Source organism: Oncorhynchus mykiss, chromosome 18, assembly GCF_057628025.1.
Source record: "Oncorhynchus mykiss isolate SJ-2025 chromosome 18, ASM5762802v1, whole genome shotgun sequence".
NCBI lineage: Eukaryota > Metazoa > Chordata > Actinopteri > Salmoniformes > Salmonidae > Oncorhynchus > Oncorhynchus mykiss.
The window spans coordinates 24,222,246-24,243,065 of NC_143039.1; the positions used below are offsets into that span (position 1 = coordinate 24,222,246).

The 20,820-nt window shown below is 44.9% G+C and overlaps 1 protein-coding gene across 13 annotated transcripts in view; it reads left to right on the forward strand.

Moving 5' to 3' along the window:
- Positions 1-20,820, forward strand: part of LOC110495683 (phospholipid-transporting ATPase IH) — a 67,649-nt gene that overhangs the window by 11,768 nt on the left and 35,061 nt on the right. For all 13 annotated transcript variants that reach the window (XM_090207918.1, XM_036952044.2, XM_090207917.1 and 10 more), the window contains exons 2-5: positions 19,061-19,183; positions 19,489-19,578; positions 19,708-19,896; positions 20,631-20,759. In XM_090207918.1, the coding sequence (XP_090064044.1) occupies positions 19,061-19,183; positions 19,489-19,578; positions 19,708-19,896; positions 20,631-20,759 (531 nt within the window). The remainder of the gene's footprint in view (positions 1-19,060; positions 19,184-19,488; positions 19,579-19,707; positions 19,897-20,630; positions 20,760-20,820) is intronic.

The window sequence follows — 20,820 nt, forward strand, 5'->3', positions numbered from 1 at the left end:
GTATGTTTAGAATAATGCTGCTGTCTAATAACCTGTCATGGTTGGGTTCATGCGAGTGACAGATTGACTAAGCAATTTGGCAGTATGCCCGGAACATTGCTCTGGGAACCAAAAGGAGTATCTCAGTTTCAAGGTAAGAAGCCTGGTGTGGTATCCCGTCAGTCTCATGCAGGAACCAACCTTGCTTATATGACTTGTTTGTGTAGCAGTATTAAAGAAAAATGGTACCCCTTTTTCTCCCCGATTTCTTGATATCCAATTGGTAATTAGTCTTGTCCCAACGCTGCAACTCCCGTACGGACTCGGGAGAGGCGAAGGTCGGGAGCCATGCTTCCGCCGAAACACGACCCAGCCAAGCCGCACTCCTTCTTGACACAATGCCCGCTTAACCCGGAAACCAGCCGCACCAATGTGTCAGAGGAAACACCGTAAACCTGTCGCCAGGTTTACGGTGTTTCCTCTGACACATTGGTGCGGCTGGCTTCCGGCCCACCACAGGAGTCGCTAGAGCGCGATGGGACAAGTACATCCCGGCTGGCCAAAACCTCCCCGGACGACGCTTGACCAACTGTGCACCGCCCCATGGGTCTCCCGGTCGTGACAGAGCCTGGACTTGAACCAGGACCTCTAGTGTCACAGCTATCACTGCGATGCAGTGCCTTAGACCACTGCGCCACTCGGAACTCCCCTTTTTAAAGTTTCATCAGTCCGTGATAATACAGATTGCTTAATTTACTTGACATCAGTAATGAATCATACTTTGAGGAACAGCATTTTCGTTTCCTGTCCAAGCATTGACAGTTAAACAGCGTCTGTCACAGTGTGCCATGAATCAGTAGTATAATATGATCAGTCTTCTCCCCATGTAGCAGACGGCCAGTCGGCAATTCATGGAAATAGACTAATTAGTCTGGTTCCATCCTGCTGCACCCTAATATCCACCACTTCACACCCCCTGGAGCCTGTCTGGTCCTGCCTGGGACAAAATACAGCCTTGGGAACACTCAGCTCTGGGTGGACTGACTTATAGCCCTGGGACTGGGACAAGTCGGCCTCTACAATAACAAAGAGCCTGGGACGCTGGGACTTAGGTGTTGCTGTTTCCTATCACTCTGTGCTAACCCTAACCTCCGAGATGGCTACGATATCATCTTGTGCCATGGTCTGTGTGTGTAGTGTCTCCTGGAACAAAAGGAGGAAGTGAGAAGATGATCTATGAGGAGTTGGTGTATCGAAGGCCCAGGAGGTTTGGGCTAGTATAGCTTAGCATAGCCTCTTCCTCTGTCCTACCCACTGTAGCATGGAGGAAGGAGTTTATTAACAGAGTGATTCAGCAGCTGTCCTGTACTGAGCCTTACAGCAGACCCCATGCATTAAAAAATATTTCACATTTATTTAACCAGGTAGGCTAGTTGAGAACAAGTTCTCATTTACAACTGCGACCTGGCCAATATAAAGCAAAGTAGTTCGACACATACAACAACACAGAGTTACACATGGAATAAACAAACATACAGTAGAACAAGTCTATATACAGTGTGTGCAAATGAGGTAGGATAAGGGAGGTATGGCAATAAATAGGTCATGGTGGCGAAGTAATTACAATATAGCAATTAAACACTGGAATGGTAGATGTGCAGAAGATTAATGTGCAAGTAGAGATACTGGGGTGCAAAGGAGCAAGATAAATAAGTAACAGTATGGGGATGAGGTAGTTGGATGGGCTATTTACAGATGTGCTATGTACAAGTGCAGTGAGCTGTGAGCTGCTATGACAGCTGGTGCTTAAAGTTAGTGAAGGAGATATGTGTCTCCAACTTCAGTGATTTTTTTTTTTTTTCCTCAGTTTGTTCGAGTCATGGGCAGCAGAGAACTGGAAGGAAAGGCTGCCAAAGGAAGAATTGGCTTTGGGGGTGAACAGTGAGACATACCTGCTGGAGCGCGTGCTACGAGTGGGTGCTGCTATGGTGACCAGTGAGCTGAGATAAGGCGGGGCCTTACCTAGCAGAGACTTGTAGATGACCTGGAGCCAGTGGGTTTGGCGATGAGTATGAAGCGAGTGCCAGCCAACGAGAGCATACAGGTCGCAGTGGTGGGTAGTATATGGGGCTTTGGTGACAAAACGGATGGCACTGTGATAGACTGCATCCAATTTGTTGAGTAGAGTGTTGGAGGCTACTTTGTAAATGACATCGCCGAAGTCGAGGATTGGTAGGATAGTCAGTCACTCTATCAGAGAAGTAGTTGGTGAACCAGGCAAGCCAATCATTTGAGAAACCAAGGCTGTTGAGTCTGCCGATAAGAATGTGGTGATTGACAGAGTCGAAAGCCTTGGCCAGGTCGATGAATACGGCTGCACAGTAATGTCTCTTATCAATGGCGGTTAGGATATCTTTTAGGACCTTGAGCGTGGCTGAGGTGCACCCATGACCAGCTCTGAAACCAGATTGCATAGCGGAGAAGGTACGGTGGGATTCGAAATGGTCGGTAATCCATTTTTTTACTTTGCTTTCGAATACCTTAGAAAGGCAGAGTAGGATAGATATAGGTCTGTAGCAGTTTGGGGCTAGAGTGTCTCCCCCTTTGAAGAGGGGGATGACCGTGGCAGCTTTCCAATCTTTGGGAATCTTAGACGATACGAAAGAGAGGTTGAACAGGCCAGTAATAGGGGTTGCAACAATTTCGGCAGATAATTTTAGAAAGAGATGGTCCAGATTGTCTAGTCCGGTTGATTTGTAGGGGTCCAGATTTTGCAGCTCTTTCAGAACATCAGCTATCTGGATTTGGGTGAAGGAGAAATGGGGGAGGCTGTGGGGGGTGGAAAGCATGGCCAGCCGTAGAAAAATGCTTATCGAAATTCTCAATTATAGTGGATTTATCGGTGGTGACAGTGTTTCCTAGCCCCAGTGCAGTGGGCAGCTGGGAGGAGGTGCTCTTGTTCTCCATGGACTTTACAGTGTCCCAGAACTTTTTTGAGTTTGTGCTACAGGATGCAAATTTCTGCTTGAAAAAGCTAGCCTTAGCTTTTCTAACTGCCTGTGTATATTGGTTCCTAACTTCCCTGAAAAGTTGCATATCACGGGGGCTATTCGATGCTAATGCAGAACGCCACAGTATGTTTTTGTGCTGGTCAAGGGCAGTCAGATCTGGAGAGAACCAATAATGATAATTTGTGTGAGATTGAAGGCGTCAAATTTAGATTGTAGGATGGCCTGGGGTGTTAAGCATGTCCCAGTTTAGGTCACCTAGCAGCACTGGAGCTGTCCTGTACTGAGTCTTACAGCAGACTACTGCATGGATGAGGTGTTATTTAATTAACACTAGGCTACACATTCTATGAACCACATGTGTGGAATGCAGTTAGTACCTAGGCCTATGTTTCGTCATGCCCCAAATGTCATTTCACTGCAACATTACAATTCCGTATACGTAGCTAAAAGACTTACTGTAGGTGCAACTATGATCATGTAAAAATGTAGTGTGACCATTGGTTTTGATTGAATAGGAGAGGAGTGGATATGTAGGCTGAGTTACTGTAGCCTCCCTCAGCATAAGGCTGTATAGACAGATCCCTCTACCTCTGTCAGGTGGGCTTTTATAAAGAGCTGCTGCTACTGTGTTCTGCCCCGGTGACCCCGATAGACACAGAAGTAGGTGAATATCTGGGAATATCTTTCTCTATGAAACTCTGTCCCTAGTGAATAACTGGCATGTTAATTAGACGGTGCTGATGTAGAGTTTATGTTGTAGCGTTAAGCCACAAAAACGAATAGGGAACATATGTGGTTTGTATAGCAACGCGGAGTCATAAGCCTTTTTCTATTGGCTATTTAATGTAACAGTCACCTTCAGTGTGCAGGAGTATTGATGATATGTCAGCAGTGTAGTTATGGCATTCCATAGTTGGGCTGGTTCAGTGTGACATAAAGACTAATGGGAACCTGGAGCAGGTATTATGTAATAGCCACACCCTGGCTTCCTCTCCTCTCCTTGTCTCCTTTCCTTTCCTCTTCAGTGAGATGAAACAACTGGGACAGGCGAGATGTTTCCTCCAAAGACAATCTCTCATGGACTGTTTACACTCCTTAGTTCACTGTTAGCTCATGGCTGGGAAACAGTGCAGTGTCATGCAATACCATTCAACTGGAAAACTCAAGTGTGTCTCTGTGTAATGAGTGACTCAGCTGGTAGTACTATAGTTCTCTGGGCTCAGTGCTCTGTCTAACACAGTAACAGCGGGGAGGAGAGGAGAGGAGAGGAGAGGAGAGGAGAGGAGAGGAGAGGAGAGGAGAGGAGAGGAGAGGAGGGGAGGGTAGGAGGGGAGGGGAGGAGGGGACGGGAGGAGAGGAGAGGAGAGGAGGGGAGGGGATGAGAGGAGGGGAGGGGAGGAGAGTGTACCTGCTGTTGCATGTAGTAGCTCCTAGATCTACATTTTATTTAACCTTTATTTAACTAGGCAAGTCAGTTAAGAACATTCTTATTTACAGTGATGGCCTACCTAGAGGCAAAAGGCTTCCTGCGGGGATGGGGGCTGGGATACAAAAAAATGTTTATACATACATATATAAGGATAAAACACACGTCACGACGAGAGACAACACTACATAAAGAGAGACCTAAGACAACAACATACCATGTTAGCAACACAACATGGCAGCAGCACAACATGGTAGCATCACAAAACATGGTACAAACATTATTGGGCACAGACAACAGCACAAAGGGCAAGAAGGTAGAGTCAACAATACATCATGTAAATCAACCACAATTGTCAGTAAGAGTGTCCATGATTGAGTCTTTGAATGAAGAGATTGAGATAAAACTGTCCAGTTTGAGTGTTTGTTGCAGCTGGTTCCAGTCGCTAGCTGCAGCGAACTGAAAAGAGGAGCGACCCAGGGATGCGTGTGCTTTGGGGACCTTTAACAGAATTTGACTGGCAGAACGGGTGTTGTATGTGGAGGATGAGGGCTGCAGTAGATATCTCAGATAGGGGGGAGTGAGGCTTAAGAGGGTTTTATAAATAAGCATCAACCAGTGGGTCTTGCGACGGATATACAGAGATGACCAGTTTACAGAGGAGTATAGAGTGCAGTGATGTGTCCTATAAGGAGCATTGGTGGCAAATCTGATGGCCGAATGGTAAAGAACATCTAGCCGCTCGAGAGCACTGGGGATGACAGAAATTATATTACCTTCTATTACCTCTGCACATTGATCATTACCATCCTGCCTCTCTATGTATCAATTGCTACAGTCCTCCAGTTCAGGCTGGCGCTGGAGAAGGGAGTGGTTATTCATTTCCCCTCTCTCTCTTTCTCAGTTACTCTTTCTTTATTCATCTGTCCCTCTGCATCTCTCTCTCTCCCCCTCTCTCTCTCTCTCTCCCTCTCCCTCTCCCTCTCCCTCTCCCTCTCTCTCTCTCTCTCTAGCCAGTTGATGTTATGTTTCTACAGAGGTGAGATCAGGTGAGGTGAGGTCACAACACAGGTGCAGGACTGGAGCTGAACACGTAGTCAGCCTGAGATCTCTCAACTGGTGGAGCCAAACCAAACACACTGACACAGGCACGTATGCTCGGGGACTGTTGTTCTACGCGGTGGAGAGGGTGTTGATTTCAGATTACCACACGGTCGCCTAGAATGAGTCACACCAACCATCTCAGTTCACCCCGTACATGGAACACAATTCTGACACGCTAACATCTTGGTTGGTAGTTTTGAAAATCAGCCTGGCCTCCAGACAGAGCCTGATGGTTACTATAATAGCAGGAACAGCCATATGAAGGTGCAGGGGGGCTGGGGAGGCCTGATCTCTCAACACGTTGGCACGGTCACACATTCAAAATGCAACAGTCAGTGAGGGACGACAAAGCCCTGGGGGATCTCACATGGTCAGCCTGGCCGCTCGTCCAGATTGAGTCTTATAGACTGGCCTGCCTGGCTGCCTGGCTGCCTGCCTGGCTGCCTGCCTGGCTGCCTGCCTGGCTGCTTGCCTCTGCTCTGCTCTGCTTTGCTCTCAGGGGTTTAAGTGATTATAGTCTGATGTCGTCTACTTTACATGGCCTCTCTCACTCACACACACACACACACACACACACACACACACACACACACACTGTCGTGTCTTTGGCTATGCCGGATTAAGTGATATGACATGCTATTCTATAAAATAATTTCTCCGTAATTAATATTACCTGATTGAGCTAATCATGTAAATGTAATTAACTAGAGAGTCGGGCACCACAAAATAATATTTATAGAGCTGTTATCTTCCGAATAAACTTTTAAAGACCTAGTAATATTTTACATCAATAGCAGTCAATATTAATCGTCATCTTAATTCAGTCTCATCTGAAAGTTGTAAATTCTTGGTTATCTGCACGAACCCTGGCTAACAAATTGAATCAGCAATACAAAATTGGGTTTAATTATTTATTGACTAAATACCTAACTAATCACACAGAATTACACATATTTAAATCATAACTTGATTACAAATTACTTCAAAAAGGAAAACGTCCCTAGCGGGCGGAACAGATATGACAGCTTGTTACACAAAAGAAAAGGGGCTGGGTTTGAGTGAAAGAGCGGGAAGACTGAGGAACAAAGGGCGAAGCTGTGCTATCGTAAATACAGTATCTTATGCATTCTAAATTACCGCCCATTTGGAAAAGGAAAATGCAATAAATATTTACTCTGAGCTGCGCTTCGGTAGGTTGGTGGTAGATGGAAGGCCGTGTTGCCCAACCGAGTCCTTTGTCCTTTGAAGAATGTCTCTGCTGGAAAATGTAATAAGTTGTAGTAACTTCGTTGTGTGGTAGACGGGATACTCTGTCTGTTCCTTCCTAACCCTCGTTTGCTGCGGCTGTTGCTAACTCAAAGGCTAGGAGGTATCACTTCTGTAGTGAATAAGAGTTCAAAGTTCATACCATTCGCAACATAAACTCACGCTGATGTTGGCTTCGTTCTGTAGTTATTATCTGAACCATTCTGACATCGGACCGTCGTCCTCACGTCCTCGGAACAGGAGGTTACATTGTCGTCAAGGGCTTGTATAGGAAGGGAGAGGAGGGTGTGTTTGAAAAGTTTTATAGCCCATGTCCCTTCACAGGGGCGGGCAACTGATTGAGCAGAGCCCTATCTTATGAAAACCCAAATCTCACATTTTAGAAGCTAAAATCACATTTCATCCCATCACAAATAATTTCATATTCAAACATTTAAATTGAACAACAATTCCATGTGAATCCGATAACTCTGATGTGTAGACTTTCCACTGTAGAGTTTACGTCATCTGATCATTGATGAGAATGTCTCAGATGACAGCCGAACTGACATCATATTCATTAAGTACCACCGCATATGTTCAATTGTTTGGATTACCAGAATATAGTTCATTTCCCCCCACCTTCTGATGTTCCCAGAATCTTTACGTTAACCAGAGGGGTTTGCAAATAACATCAGTAGGGTAGAGAGAGGAAAAAGGGGGAAAGAGGTATTTATGACTGTCAAACCTATCCCCCAGGCCAACGTCATGACCACACACACACACACACACACACACACACACACACACACACACACACACACACACACACACACACACACACACACATACACAGGGTTAATGGCTGCTGAAACATCTGGCCAACCACGCTGGCTGTGCACACGCACCCAAACACACACATCTTCACTAGCACACACACCCTGCACATCTGGCCTACCATGCTCCTGAGCTCAGTAAAGCCTATTAGCTGTGTTACCAGGACCAGGGGGCTGGCCCCTATGGTCCCACAGAGAGGTGAAGAAGGTATAGACAGAAACACCATGGAAGATCAGGCCTGTTTTGCATCCCCTTTTCCCTTTGCAAATCACTCCAATGGGTAGATGTACAGTATGTGAAAGAGCCACATGGTAAAGAGTAGTGACCGCATATTAGCTTCATGTTGTTTTGCATCATGCTGTTATACACAGTGACCCTGAGGCCGTGGCAGTAAGGCAGTTGATGTATTGTGGATCAGTCTGAGCTTGTTTGGTAGGGCTGTTTATCTCCAGGCAGTACAAGACACTGACAGATGGAGGCCACAGCAGGGGTGTAATCTGTGGGGTGTAATCAACCCACAGACCGAGTACAGTAAGGCCCATCTGCAGAGCTACAGAGTTCAGCTAACTATCCTCCATTTTGACTCGGAACGTTCCATAACAATAACATTCTAAGTGGTCCCTCTACAATTTGATTGTTTTGGAACCATAGAACTTTTCCAAAGCTTGGACTGAAAAACGGAAAGGTTACGGCTTTCTCAGGGGTTGTCAAGATTCTAGTCATCTTGAGCAGGACTCCCTGGAGATCTGGTGATTTACAGTAAGTTCTAAATGGCTCGGACAGAGAGAAAAGAGAGAGCGGAGACAACAGAGGAACACAGGTACCTTGGAAGCAGTCTGTGGTGAAAATCCTTTTCTCCTTGGCTTCCCTTGCCTGCCAACACATTCCTCTCCTAATCTCTGGAGCAACAGGGAGACCAGAATCGCACACACATACGCACACGGGCACACACACACACACACACACACACACACACACACACACACACACACACACACACACACACACATACGGACACACACATACATACGGGCACACACACACATACGCACACGGACACACACGCACACACACACATACGCACACGGACACACACACACGGACACACACACACACACACACACACACACAGGCACAGACACACAAATACGCATACGTATGTACACACTCATTCATGCAGTCACGCTGTGTGTTGTGTGTCGGCATATCGTTTGACTTGTTGCCAATGTGACAATGCTATTTACCCAGCTCTTGTCTCTGCCTGTATTCCTCCCTGATATTTCAAGCCTGTGAGACGGTCAGCTATTGAAGAGCTGGGGACTGGACAGTAGAGATTCTCCTTATCTCTCTACCTCAGAACTTACATTAAATGACCATCTCTATTCTCTGTTCCATTGTTCCTAGCTACCTAGTGTTTCACCCTCTGTGATGGTGACATAAATAGATCACCACTTGTATCTGTTTTTATCAGTTCTCGAGCTAGCGTTTCTGCTATGGCTATATGGCCGGAAGTGTGGGTGTATTGTACAACACACTGTTATCTTTCACATGCTTTCACACAACCTTGTGTAGTGGTGGACAGTAACACACTTTAACAGCCTGTTTTTATCTGAAACCCGTCTAACCACAGCATAGTGTTGCTGTGCTGTTCATTGCCCAGTGAGTGTTGTTGGATTGGTCCCTGGTCTCTCTGTGTGACTGCAAATGGACCAGCAGGCAGTCATGTCCAAGAGTGAGTGAGGCTGAAATGTAATCTCCCCCGTTAAACCCCAAATCCCCCCTCACTCCCTCCTCTCCCCACTCTCCCCCTTAATGTTGCTGTCGATAGTCAGCCTGTATCTTCATTGATGCTTCCCATCAAATATTAACACGGCGTCTCCCTTCTTTATTTTGCTCGCTCTCTACTGAGGAGGCATTACAACATCTAAGTGCCTGTGCATTAGAATCCAGGAATTGTCCCAGCAGTGGGGGATGGGTTGTCCTGCACTTCCTGTTTACGACAATTACAGCACTGTTTCCACCAGGGTAACTGTTACTGTCACTGTCTAGGATATAGTAACTGTAATTCACTAAACACATTCCTACACTTACAGTACCAGTCAAAAGGTTGGACACACCTACTCATTCAAGGGTTTCTCTTTATTTGTACTATTTTCTATATTGTAGAATAATAGGGAAGACATCAAAAAAGTGTTAAACAAATCAAAATATATTTTAGATTCTTCAAAGTAGTCACCCTTTGCCTTGATGTCAGTTTTGCACACACTTGGCATTCTCTCAACCAGCTTCACCTGGAATGCTTTTCCAGCAGTCTTAAAGGAGTTCCCACATATACTGAGCACTTGTTGGCTGCTTTTCCTTTACTCTACGGTCCAACTCATCCCAAACCATCTCAATTGGGTTATGGTCAGGTGATTGCGGAGGCCAGGTCATCTGATGCAGCACTCCATCACTCTCCTTCTTGGTCAAATAGCTCTTATACAGCCTGGAGGTGTTTTGGGTCATTGTCCTGTTGGAAAACAAATGATAGTGGGACTAAGTGCAAACCAGATGGGATGGCGTATCACTGCAGAATGCTGTGGTAGCCATGCTGGTTAAGTGTGCCTTCAATTCTAAATAAATCACCAACAGTGTCACCAGCAAAGCACCCCCACACCATCACACCTCCTACGCCCTGCTTCATGGTGAGAACCAAACATGCGGAGATCATCCGTTCACCTACTCTGCGTCTCACAAAGACACTGCGGGTTGGAACCAAAAATCTCAAATTTGGACTCATCAGACCAAAGGACAGATTTCCACCAGTCTAATGTTCATTGCATGTATTTCTTGGCCCAAGCAAGTCTCTTCTTATTATTGGTCTTCTTTAATAGTGGTTTCTTTGCAGCAATTCGACCATGAAGGCCTGATTCATGCAGTCTTCTCTAAACAGTTGATGTTGAGATGTGTCTGTTACTTGAACTTTGTGAAGCATTTATTTGGTCTGCAATTTATGAGGCTGGTAACTCTAATGAACTTATCCTCTGTAGCAGAGGTAACTCTGGGTCTTCCATTCCTGTGGCGGTCCTCATGAGAGCCAGTTTCATCATATCGCTTTATGGTTTTTGCGACTGCACTTGAAGTAACTTTCAAAGTTCTTGAAATGTTCCGTATTGACTGACCTTCATGTCTTAAAGTAATGATGGACTGTCGTTTCTCTTTGTTTATTTGAACTGTTCTTGCCATAATATGGACTTGGTCTTTTACCAAATAGGGCTATCTTCTGTATACCACCCCTACCTTGTCACAACACAACTGATTGGCTCAAACACATTAAGAAGGAAAGAAACTCCACAAATTAACTTTTAACGAGGCACACCTGTTAATTGAAATGCATTCCACGTGACTACCTCATGAAGCTGGTTGAGAGAATGCCAAGAGTGTGCAAAGCTGTCATCAAAGTAAAGGGTGGCTATTTGAAGAATCTCAAATTATAAAATATATTTTTATTTTTAATTTTTTTATTTTAATTTTATTTTGTACACATTTTTGGTTACTACATGTAACATTATTTTGATATTTTTAACACTTTGTTTTGCTTACTACAAGATTCCGTATGTGTTATTTCATATGTGTTTTGACGTCTTCACTATTATTCTATAATGTAGAAAATTGTAAAAATGAAGAAAAATCCTTGAATGAATGTGTCCAAACTTTTGACTGGTACTATATATCCCATAGAACAGTGGTTCACAAATTGGTGGGTTGGGGTAACCTTAATTGAGTTTGACTGATTACTTTTGGAATGAGATTGTGGACTGGAAACTGGTTAGAAATGTGATTCTGGTTGACTTGGAAGGTCACAGGAAACTACTTCAGATAAACCATATCAAAACAATCACTGCCAATGAATTCACAAAAGGCTTCTGGGAATAGCGTACTCACTATTAGGGAATGAGGCTAAATGTATCCTCCTGCTACTGAACAGTGACAGGAAGTCCTTGGTTATTAAAAGGAAGCGGTGACTGATCTTTTAAAGGGGCGGCCAGTGATAAGCAGGGAGAAAGTCAATGCGTCCACTAAGTGACGACGACAGAGAAAAGGCAGCCACTTTATGTCTAATAGCAAAAGGTTCTCCATTGATTTTTGTCTCCCCATGTTTTTCCCTTTAACTATAAATACGCTCCCGTCCTGAAACCTGACCCAGCACTAACTATTAAAACCTCTAGAATAGAAGAAGTCTAGTATTACATCCGACTGGATCAGAAGTCGGCCTTAATCGTGGCACTTTGATTTTATTAGAAGCAGACCGGTCTTAATGCAAAATGTCTTAAAACTCTAAAAGCTTAAATGTAATCAGTAAAAGAATGTTGTCGGCTTAGCACTATATAAACGGTTGTCTGTGGCGGGAGAGAGAGAGGGGCTGGGCTGGAACAGAGACTCAAATAAGGTTAGAGATGCATTACCTGGGGAGGCGACATTACAGAACACTGAGTTCCTGGGAGGACGATTGAACTGTCATCTACAGTATGATAAAGTGCATAATAAAGCCTTACTCTGCCTTCTTAACAACGCTATCAGCAAGACAGGTCCTGCAGGCCCTAGTTCTGTCATCCCTGGACTACTGTCCAGTTGTTTGGTCAGGTGACACAAAGAAGGACTTAGGAAAATTACAATTGGCCCAGAACAGGGCAGGGCGGCTGGCCCTTAGATGTAGACAGAGAGCTAGCATTAATCATATGCAAGTCAATCTCTCCCGGCTGAAAGTGGAGGAGATTGACTTCATCACTACTTGTTTTTGTAAGAGGTGTTGACAAGCTGAATGCACTGAGCTTGTCTGTTTAAACTACTAGCTCACAGCTCAGACACCCATGCATACCCCACAAGACATGTCACCAGAGGTCTCTTCACAGTCCCCAAGTCCAGAACAGACTATGGGAGGCTCACAGTACTACATAGAGCCATGACTACATGACCACACTGTACACCTTATAGAACAGCTGGACTGTGAAGAGACACACACGCATACACACACACATGATAACATACGCACTATACACACACATACATGGGTTTTGTGTTGTAGATATGTGGTAGTAGAGTAGGAGTCTGAGGGCACATGGTGTGTTGTGAAATGTGTTATGAAATGTATTGTCATGTTTTTAAAATGGTATATAACTGCCTTAATTTCACTGGTCCCCAGGAAGAGTAGCTGCTGCCTTGGCAGGAACTAACGGGGATCCTTAATAAATACAAAAGCAATGAGTGGCACTTACAGGGTCAGAGTTCACCCAGACATAAAGGTTTTCAGATGTTTTTCATACATCCAAATCTACACTAAATACCTAAATGCTTCAGGCCTCAGGTGAATGAGAAATCACACCATCTAACTCCATTCAAGTCTTGATATTACAAATGGATTTGACCGTGCCAAATTTGATTGAATATTTACCAGCATGATTTAGAATATCGGTCACTGACGAACAGGGCTAAATGTTTAACTGAGCAGACCATGAACAGGCAAATGGAGTGATTAGAAGAGGTCAGTAGCGGGCCACGGGGCCTAGTGTGAGAGAACAGAGGAGTGTGTTAGAACACGAGGAGAGGGCTTGATTAAAACCCAGTGAAGAGACTATACTAGGCCAGTGGTATAACGGCATGCAGTGCTTAAGTTCCAAATGGAATGCTGAAAGAGGTCAGGCTGACCCTGCAGTCAGAGATCTAATCAGTGATTGTTGTGGACATTCTCACCAGCGTTCCTCTAGTCCAGTCCTCCAGTACCCCCAACAACATACATTTGTGTTGTAGCCCCAGACAAGCAGACCTGATTCATCTCATTGAGGGCCGGATGATTAGTTGATAAGCTGAATAAGGTCTGCGTGTCTGGGGCTCCAATATAAATATGTATTGTTGGGGTACTGGAGATGGGAAACATTGGACTAGAGTATAGTTGGTTAGGAAGCCCACAACAGTAATTGATTTGATCTCTCTGACTGCAGTCAGGCTGACCTCTTTCAGCATTCCATTTGCATAGCATTATACCACTTACTCTGCTAACCAGAATGACCCCTGGTTAGGGATGACCATGTATGGAATTACAAGTATCAATGGTTACTGAATCTGTATTCCTCTCCCACTTGATGTTTCAGTAAGCAAAACCGCCCACTGTCTTAGACCCCCAACTGTCTTGGACCCCCAATTATCCTACACCCCCAACTATTGTACTTTACTGTACAGTAGCAACAGTGTTGTCTTCTATAGAATGGAGGAAGCCCAGCTAGCACATAACGTTCTGTGAACCATACGATTCTTAGAGCTTGGTGAGAGCGTGGGTTGTCCTATGGTTATTTTGCATTAACCTTTCCCATAATGTTTCCTCGTGATTCTATTAAAAGTAATGTTCTCAAATGGTTCCGAGAATATTAAGAAGTAACGTTCCTCTATGGGAATTTCAGTACCTCATCACAATGTTTTCTCCAGGTTTCCTCATGGTTATATTAAAAGTTCTCAGAATATTAGGAAACGATTCCATAAAAATAAAGAAAACATTAGTAACGCTCAAAGAACGTTGTAGGAATGTTATTTAAAAACATTTACATTCCGTTCTCAGCGTCAACAAAACTATTTGAATCGGTCCTCTATCTTAAGTGATTTTAATGAGTGAGTGTTTCCTTTGAAGCAGGGTTTGAATAGTCTAAAATGAACAGCTTTGTATGAGTAAAAAATACACATGACATGCTAGCTGCATCCTGGTGGTGCAGTGGACTAATTCAAAGGATAGAGAACAGAAGATCATAGGTTTGAATCTCACGAACTCCATGCCACAATAAAAATGAATGTGTTTGCGTGATCAATGCCTAAGCACATTAATTTTCATGTGTTTTATATCTATGCTGGGAGTTCAAAACCATTAAACTAGCAGTATTATTAAAAGTCTTATTGAAACATGTTCTTATAACGTTATTTAATTGCCTTCAAATAACCCAGAATTTCCATTTTCAGATCGTTAATAAAACCTCCCAGGAAAACTTTCAGGGAATCATAGATAAACGTTCTCAGAACCTCCCTGCAACCTAAAAATGTATGTTCCTAGACGAGGCAAAATTTTAACTTCCGTTCTCAGAACGGTAAAAACAAAAAACAGTTTTAACCGTCAGGAAACTCATGGCTTTGTTCCCACAACTTCCAAGGAACCAAAAGTGCCAGCTGGGAGGAAGCAGATGGGGTGAGAGAGAGATGCGTGGGAGAAGAGGTCAGGAGGTAGACAGAGAGGAGTGGGCCAGAAGAGGTCAGGAGGTAGACAGAGAGGAGTGGGCCAGAAGAGGTCAGGACGTAGACAGAGAGGAGTGGGCCAGAAGAGGTCAGGAGGTAGACAGAGAGGAGTGGGCCAGAAGAGGTCAGGAGGTAGACAGAGAGGAGTGGGCCAGAAGAGGTCAGGAGGTAGACAGAGAGGAGTGGGCCAGAAGAGGGCACGAGGTAGATAGAGAGGAGTGGGCCAGAAGAGGGCAGGAGGTAGATAGAGAGGAGTGGGCCAGATGAGGGCAGGAGGTAGATAGACAGGAGTGGGCCAGAAGAGGGCAGGAGGTAGATAGAGAGGAGTGGGCCAGAAGAGGGCAGGAGGTAGATAGACAGGAGTGGGCCAGAAGAGGGCAGGAGGTAGATAGAGAGAGATGTGTGGGAGAAGAGGGCAGGAGACAGACAGAGAGGAGAGGAGTGGGTGACACGAGAGTGTTGTCAGCATCTCCAGACTCAAGCTATCCCGTCTATCTATATGTGCTCTCCTCTTCTCTCCTCCATGAGAGCACGAGAACAGACTGTGTACTATCAGCAGACATGCCATGATGATATGCCATGTACAAGAGATAGTGGTCCTGTACCAATACTAAAGGCACTCTTCCCTTCTCCACCACTTAGTAGTCTAATCACAGATCCAACACCTTACTGGATGGGTGAAAACAATGTAGAGGAACTCTTATTTTCACCTATCCTGTCATGTTACGTCAGTGTTTACTGGTACTCGTCAGACAGGGAGGATGTGCAGTATTTATGCGTGGGCTTGTACCCTCATTAACGTTGCCCCACCTCATGTTCTAACAGGAACATGAGTTTGTGTCTTTAATGTGCTATTTCTTAGCGGATATATTTTAAAGCCTGGGGAAGAAAAATTTTTTTGGGGAAGAGGGTTGTTTTTTAGAATATAATGTAGAATACATCTTTATCATGCATAAAGTTAATAGGTTCATTTGGTTGTAGTTGTGTGGATGTCTCAATGGCTGCGGTCTGTACCCGTTGTTTCTCTGAGGGTGACTCCCTTTCCTCTGTCAGGCAGAGGACAATACAGAGTTCATGGTAGAAGTTGCCTCCTCTCGCTCTCTCTCGCTCTCACACCCGCTCTTTCTCTCGTGACTCATCTGAGATAGGGAGTGGTGTATGTCTGAGAGTGAGCTGAGTGAGCAAGATAAATGTTGGGATTGTGAAAAGGAAAGAGAAAGCAAGAGTGTGGGCTGACCGTGAGAGAGAGTGGACCAGCTCTTATCTGGGGAGAGGAGATCCCAGCTGTACCCAGTCTGCTGCGGATACACACAACAGAAGGCTGCTCCTCTCTCCTCTCTCTTCCTCATGCTAGGTCTTCTCTCATCTCTTCTGCTGCTCAGATCACCAAAGCAGGCCAGCTACGGCTGCATCTCAGTAGTCTGTAGTGGTATTTTCCACTCTTAACCCTTTGATTGGTGAACCAGCATCATGAGGATACTAGAATATTTAGCCACTATAGAATATTGGGATCTACCCCCAGAATCACCAGTCAAAGGGTAAAGAGACTAGAAGAGGGTGCCACTATAGACTACTGAGATGCACCAATTCAAACCCCCACAGGCTCAATGATCCAGAGGTGGAGTCTCCTCCTGTCCTGTCTGAGGTGTGTATAGGACAGGTGAGCTCAAAATAGCTGAACACTAGTGGGGGTGACCAGAGGAGGCTAGGAGGCTCAGTGAATTAACCCCACAAGACATGGCTGGAAACTAGGGCACGTTGCTAGGGAAAAACAATCCTATTCCCTGGACACAGGATTACCATCACCTCTTTTTATACTGCAGCAGGAGATGTGTGTGTGTGTAATGTCTGTTTGTCTGGGCAAGGGGATGTCAACAGCAACAAACTGACGCAGAGGCTATAAGCCAATAAGAGAGTATTGTTGACAGCTGTAGTATAGTAGTACTATGGTGGAGAGCAGAGTGGGAGGTCTGCTCAGAGAGGCTTAGTGGACACACACACACAGGTTCTTTGTTCAGTCTTTAGGCTGCATTCCTCTGTTCCATGAATGAAATCATGTAGGGCACTAGGGCTGAACGTTTTATAAGAGAGATACACTGCCCAGGACAAGATTAGTAAAAAAAAAAGGTTCAGTTTTGTTACAGTACATTGTGATGCAACTACAATACTGTATGGTGAAACTGTAAGCCCGATTGTCCCTGTGCCTTTTAGCAGACACTTTTATGCAAAGTGACTTCCAGTCATGCGTGCAGACATTTCTATTTATTTGTGGTCCCGGGAATCAAACCCACTATCCTGGTGTTAGAAACGCGATGCTCTGCCAACTGAACTACAAAGGACTAATTAATTAACAAGAGCTAACGGATGTTTAATCTGCTTGGCCGATATACCACAGTGCCCTCTGTGGGTAAAAATAATATCTAAAGGGATGTTAGCCTGTACTCGCCCCACTTACATAACCGCTAGCTAAAGATGCTAATGCTACACATGCTGGCTCAATGTAATCCCTGTCAAATGGGAAGGATGGATGGACCCGTGGTGCGGTATGGGGCATTCACACTCATCACCTCACACTGGCCTCTTATGAACCACAGTTTACCAGAGCCTGGATGGCTGAACATATTTGCTTGTCTTACAGGTCATACTGAAAAACCACACTGGCCACTCTGACCTTTTTAATAGCTGAGGTTTGATTGATTAGGTATGCAGAGTAGCAACCGTTCAGGTGTTGATACGATCATTCCCTGCAGCCTCTGTCTGGCTCCAGTGAGTGTGTCTACAGAAAGAACCAGGTCGGACTGTATCTTAGGCTAGTGGAACTGTATCTTAGGCTAGTGGAACTGTATCTTAGGCTAGTGGAACTGTATCTTAGGCTAGTGGAACTGTATCTTAGGCTAGTGAAACTGTATCTTAGGCTAGGTCAGACTGTATCTTAGGCTAGTGGAACTGTATCTTAGGCTAGTGGAATTGTACCTTAGGCTAGGTCAGCTGTATCTTAGGCTAGGTCGGCTATATCTTAGGCTAGGCCGGCTGTATCTTAGGCTAGGTCGGCTGTACCTTAGGCTAGGTCGACTGTATCTTAGGCTAGGTCGACTGTATCTTAGGCTAGGTCGGCTGTATCTTAGGCTAGGTCGACTGTATCTTAGGCTAGGTCAGCTGTATCTTAGGCTAGGTCGACTGTATCTTAGGCTAGGTCGGCTGTATCTTAGGCTAGGTCGACTGTATCTTAGGCTAGGTCGGCTGTATCTTAGGCTAGGTTGAGGAGTGATATTGCCACTATGGTGTATTTGTAAGAATGCAGGAAGGATGGTTGAAGGTTTCCAGTTCAGGATATTTATTAACTAATTTAAAAAGGTTCTAAATGGAATGCAGTCAATGCTAACCCACTTCACTTGGGGGATTATTCCGGGGGAATAATCAAATCCCCTCAGTGTCTCTCTGTCTGGGCTTGTCCAGATTCTTGAGCTGGCTCACTGGTGATAAACAGACATGGGCAAACATGTAGCACTCTACTGGACGCAACCCATTTAGTTACTTAAGGCTCAGCGAGTAAGGAAATTACTTTAAGATTATATTATATTTGATTTCCCTCTTTTTAAAAATATTTGATTCTGTTTGATCAGATTCTATTCTATTTGACTATTCCAGACAGGTGTGAAATCAGTGGGTTGACCTTCCTATGGTGTTGTGGTGTGTGTTGGTGTGTGTTTGTATATAGGCGTGTGTCATAGTTAGTGTTGAATGGGAGAGTTATTGTAAGGTGAAAGGCTTGTAGCCAACACTCATTTATCATTCCCCACCCGGTTACATGACTCAGAGCCCTTACTCACTGCTACTGGAGGTCTGTTGTGTTGTGTTTGTTAGGTCGCCACTTTATTACACTCAACACAGTCATTTATTCTGTTTGCGACTGTAATGCTATTGTGTCTGCCAGACTGTCTCTGCATTCAACAACACTAACCAAGTTTGGTGAGACAAAGACATGTTGGCTGGAGCAGGAAACAACTGCCTGACAACCAGCCAGTCAGGCCCCCAGCCAGTCAGGCCCCCAGCCAGTCAGGCCCCCAGCCAGGACAATGAGGCTACATTTGTTGCCCCTGTGTCTTCTCCTGTCCTGTCCTGACCTGCCCTGAATTGTCCTGTCATGATCTGACCTGACCTGTGTGCTGACCTGGCATTGACCTTTGACGTCTTGACCTCTGTGCAGTGTGCTGGAGAGGAGAACTGGGTGGACACCAGGACGGTGTACATCGGAAACAAGGAGCCCCCACCGGGAGCGGAGGCCTACATTCCCCAGAGGTACCCCGACAACCGCATCATCTCCTCCAAGGTGAGAACCACAACCATGCTACAACCACATTACAACCACGTTATAACCACGTTACAACCATGTTATAACCACGTTATAACCATGTTACAACCACATTACAACCATGTTATAACCATGCTACAACCACGTTATAACCACATTACAACCACATTACAACCACGTTATAACCATGTTACAACCACGTTATAACCATGCTACAACCACATTACAACCACGTTATAACCATGTTACAACCACATTACAACCACGTTATAACCACATTACAACCATGTTATAACCATTTGCTGTTGCTTCCCTTTCCACAGTACACCTTCTGGAATTTTGTTCCGAAGAATTTGTTTGAGCAGTTTAGAAGAATTGCCAATTTCTACTTCCTCATCATATTTCTTGTCCAGGTCAGAGCTTGACTGGTAGATTCAATTTGAGTCCATTTAAGGCTTAGTTGGCAATAAATATAAATCTGGCAAACGCAGAAGTTTCAGATGACAATAGATCATTCTCTCTTTCTCTCCCGCCCTCTTCAGTTGATAATTGACACTCCCACCAGTCCCATCACCAGCGGACTACCTCTCTTCTTTGTCATCACTGTCACGGCCATCAAACAGGGCTATGAGGACTGGCTCAGGCACAAAGCAGACAATGCTATTAACCAGTGTCCTGTGCACGAGGTGCAGCATGGGAAGGTGATCAGGAAACAGAGTCGTAAGCTGAGGGTACGTATCATCCTACACCTGAACATGACCAGGGATCAAACCTGGGTTCTTTGGATCAGACTCACATATTAAGGTGTATTTTGAGTCGCGACCCACCATAAGGGTTGAGCAGAGACGTTTTTCAATTTTAAAGCTAATTTCCTGCAATTCTACACATTTTTGTCATGGAGCTGAGAGAGAATTGTGCAGTTTTTAAGCACATTTCCTGCATATTTTAACATGGCTAATGCTGTGTTCTTATGCTCAAATCATTCTAACACAATCTATGGGGGCCTCATTGTCTAGTTTTATTTTGTTGATTGTAAGTTCTCAAAGATTCTAGACTATTATATAAAATATATATAGGCCCATTATCTTTTCTGCACGCTTTCTATTTGGTTTTAATTGTCTACATTTCCAATTTTTAAGTAAAATGTTTTGCAATGCACAACAAATGTCATTCTGGACCCCCAGTGACCCACACGTGGGTCCAACCAACATGCTTTAGGCAACTCAAGACTGTGTTATCCTATTGAGCTAAAGACATATCTCTCACGCTCTAACTTCCCATTCACCCTTCCTTCCTTCCTTCCTTCCTTCCTTCCTTCCTTCCTTCCTTCCTTCCTTCCTTCCTTCCTTCCTTCCTTCCTTCCTTCCTTCCTTCCTTCCTTCCTTCCTTCCTTCCTTCCTTCCTTCCTCCCTCCCTCCCTCCCTCCCTCCCTCCCTCCCTCCCTCCCTCCCTCCCTCTCTCCCAGGTGGGTGATGTGGTGCTGATCAAGGAAGATGAGACGTTCCCCTGTGACCTCATCCTTCTCTCCACCAGTAGGGAGGACGGGACCTGTTTTGTCACCACAGCCAGTCTGGACGGGGAGTCCAGTCACAAGGTAACACTACACTCTGACTGAGAGAGAGGAGGAGGGAGATGGGAGAGGTGGCTGAGGCAGA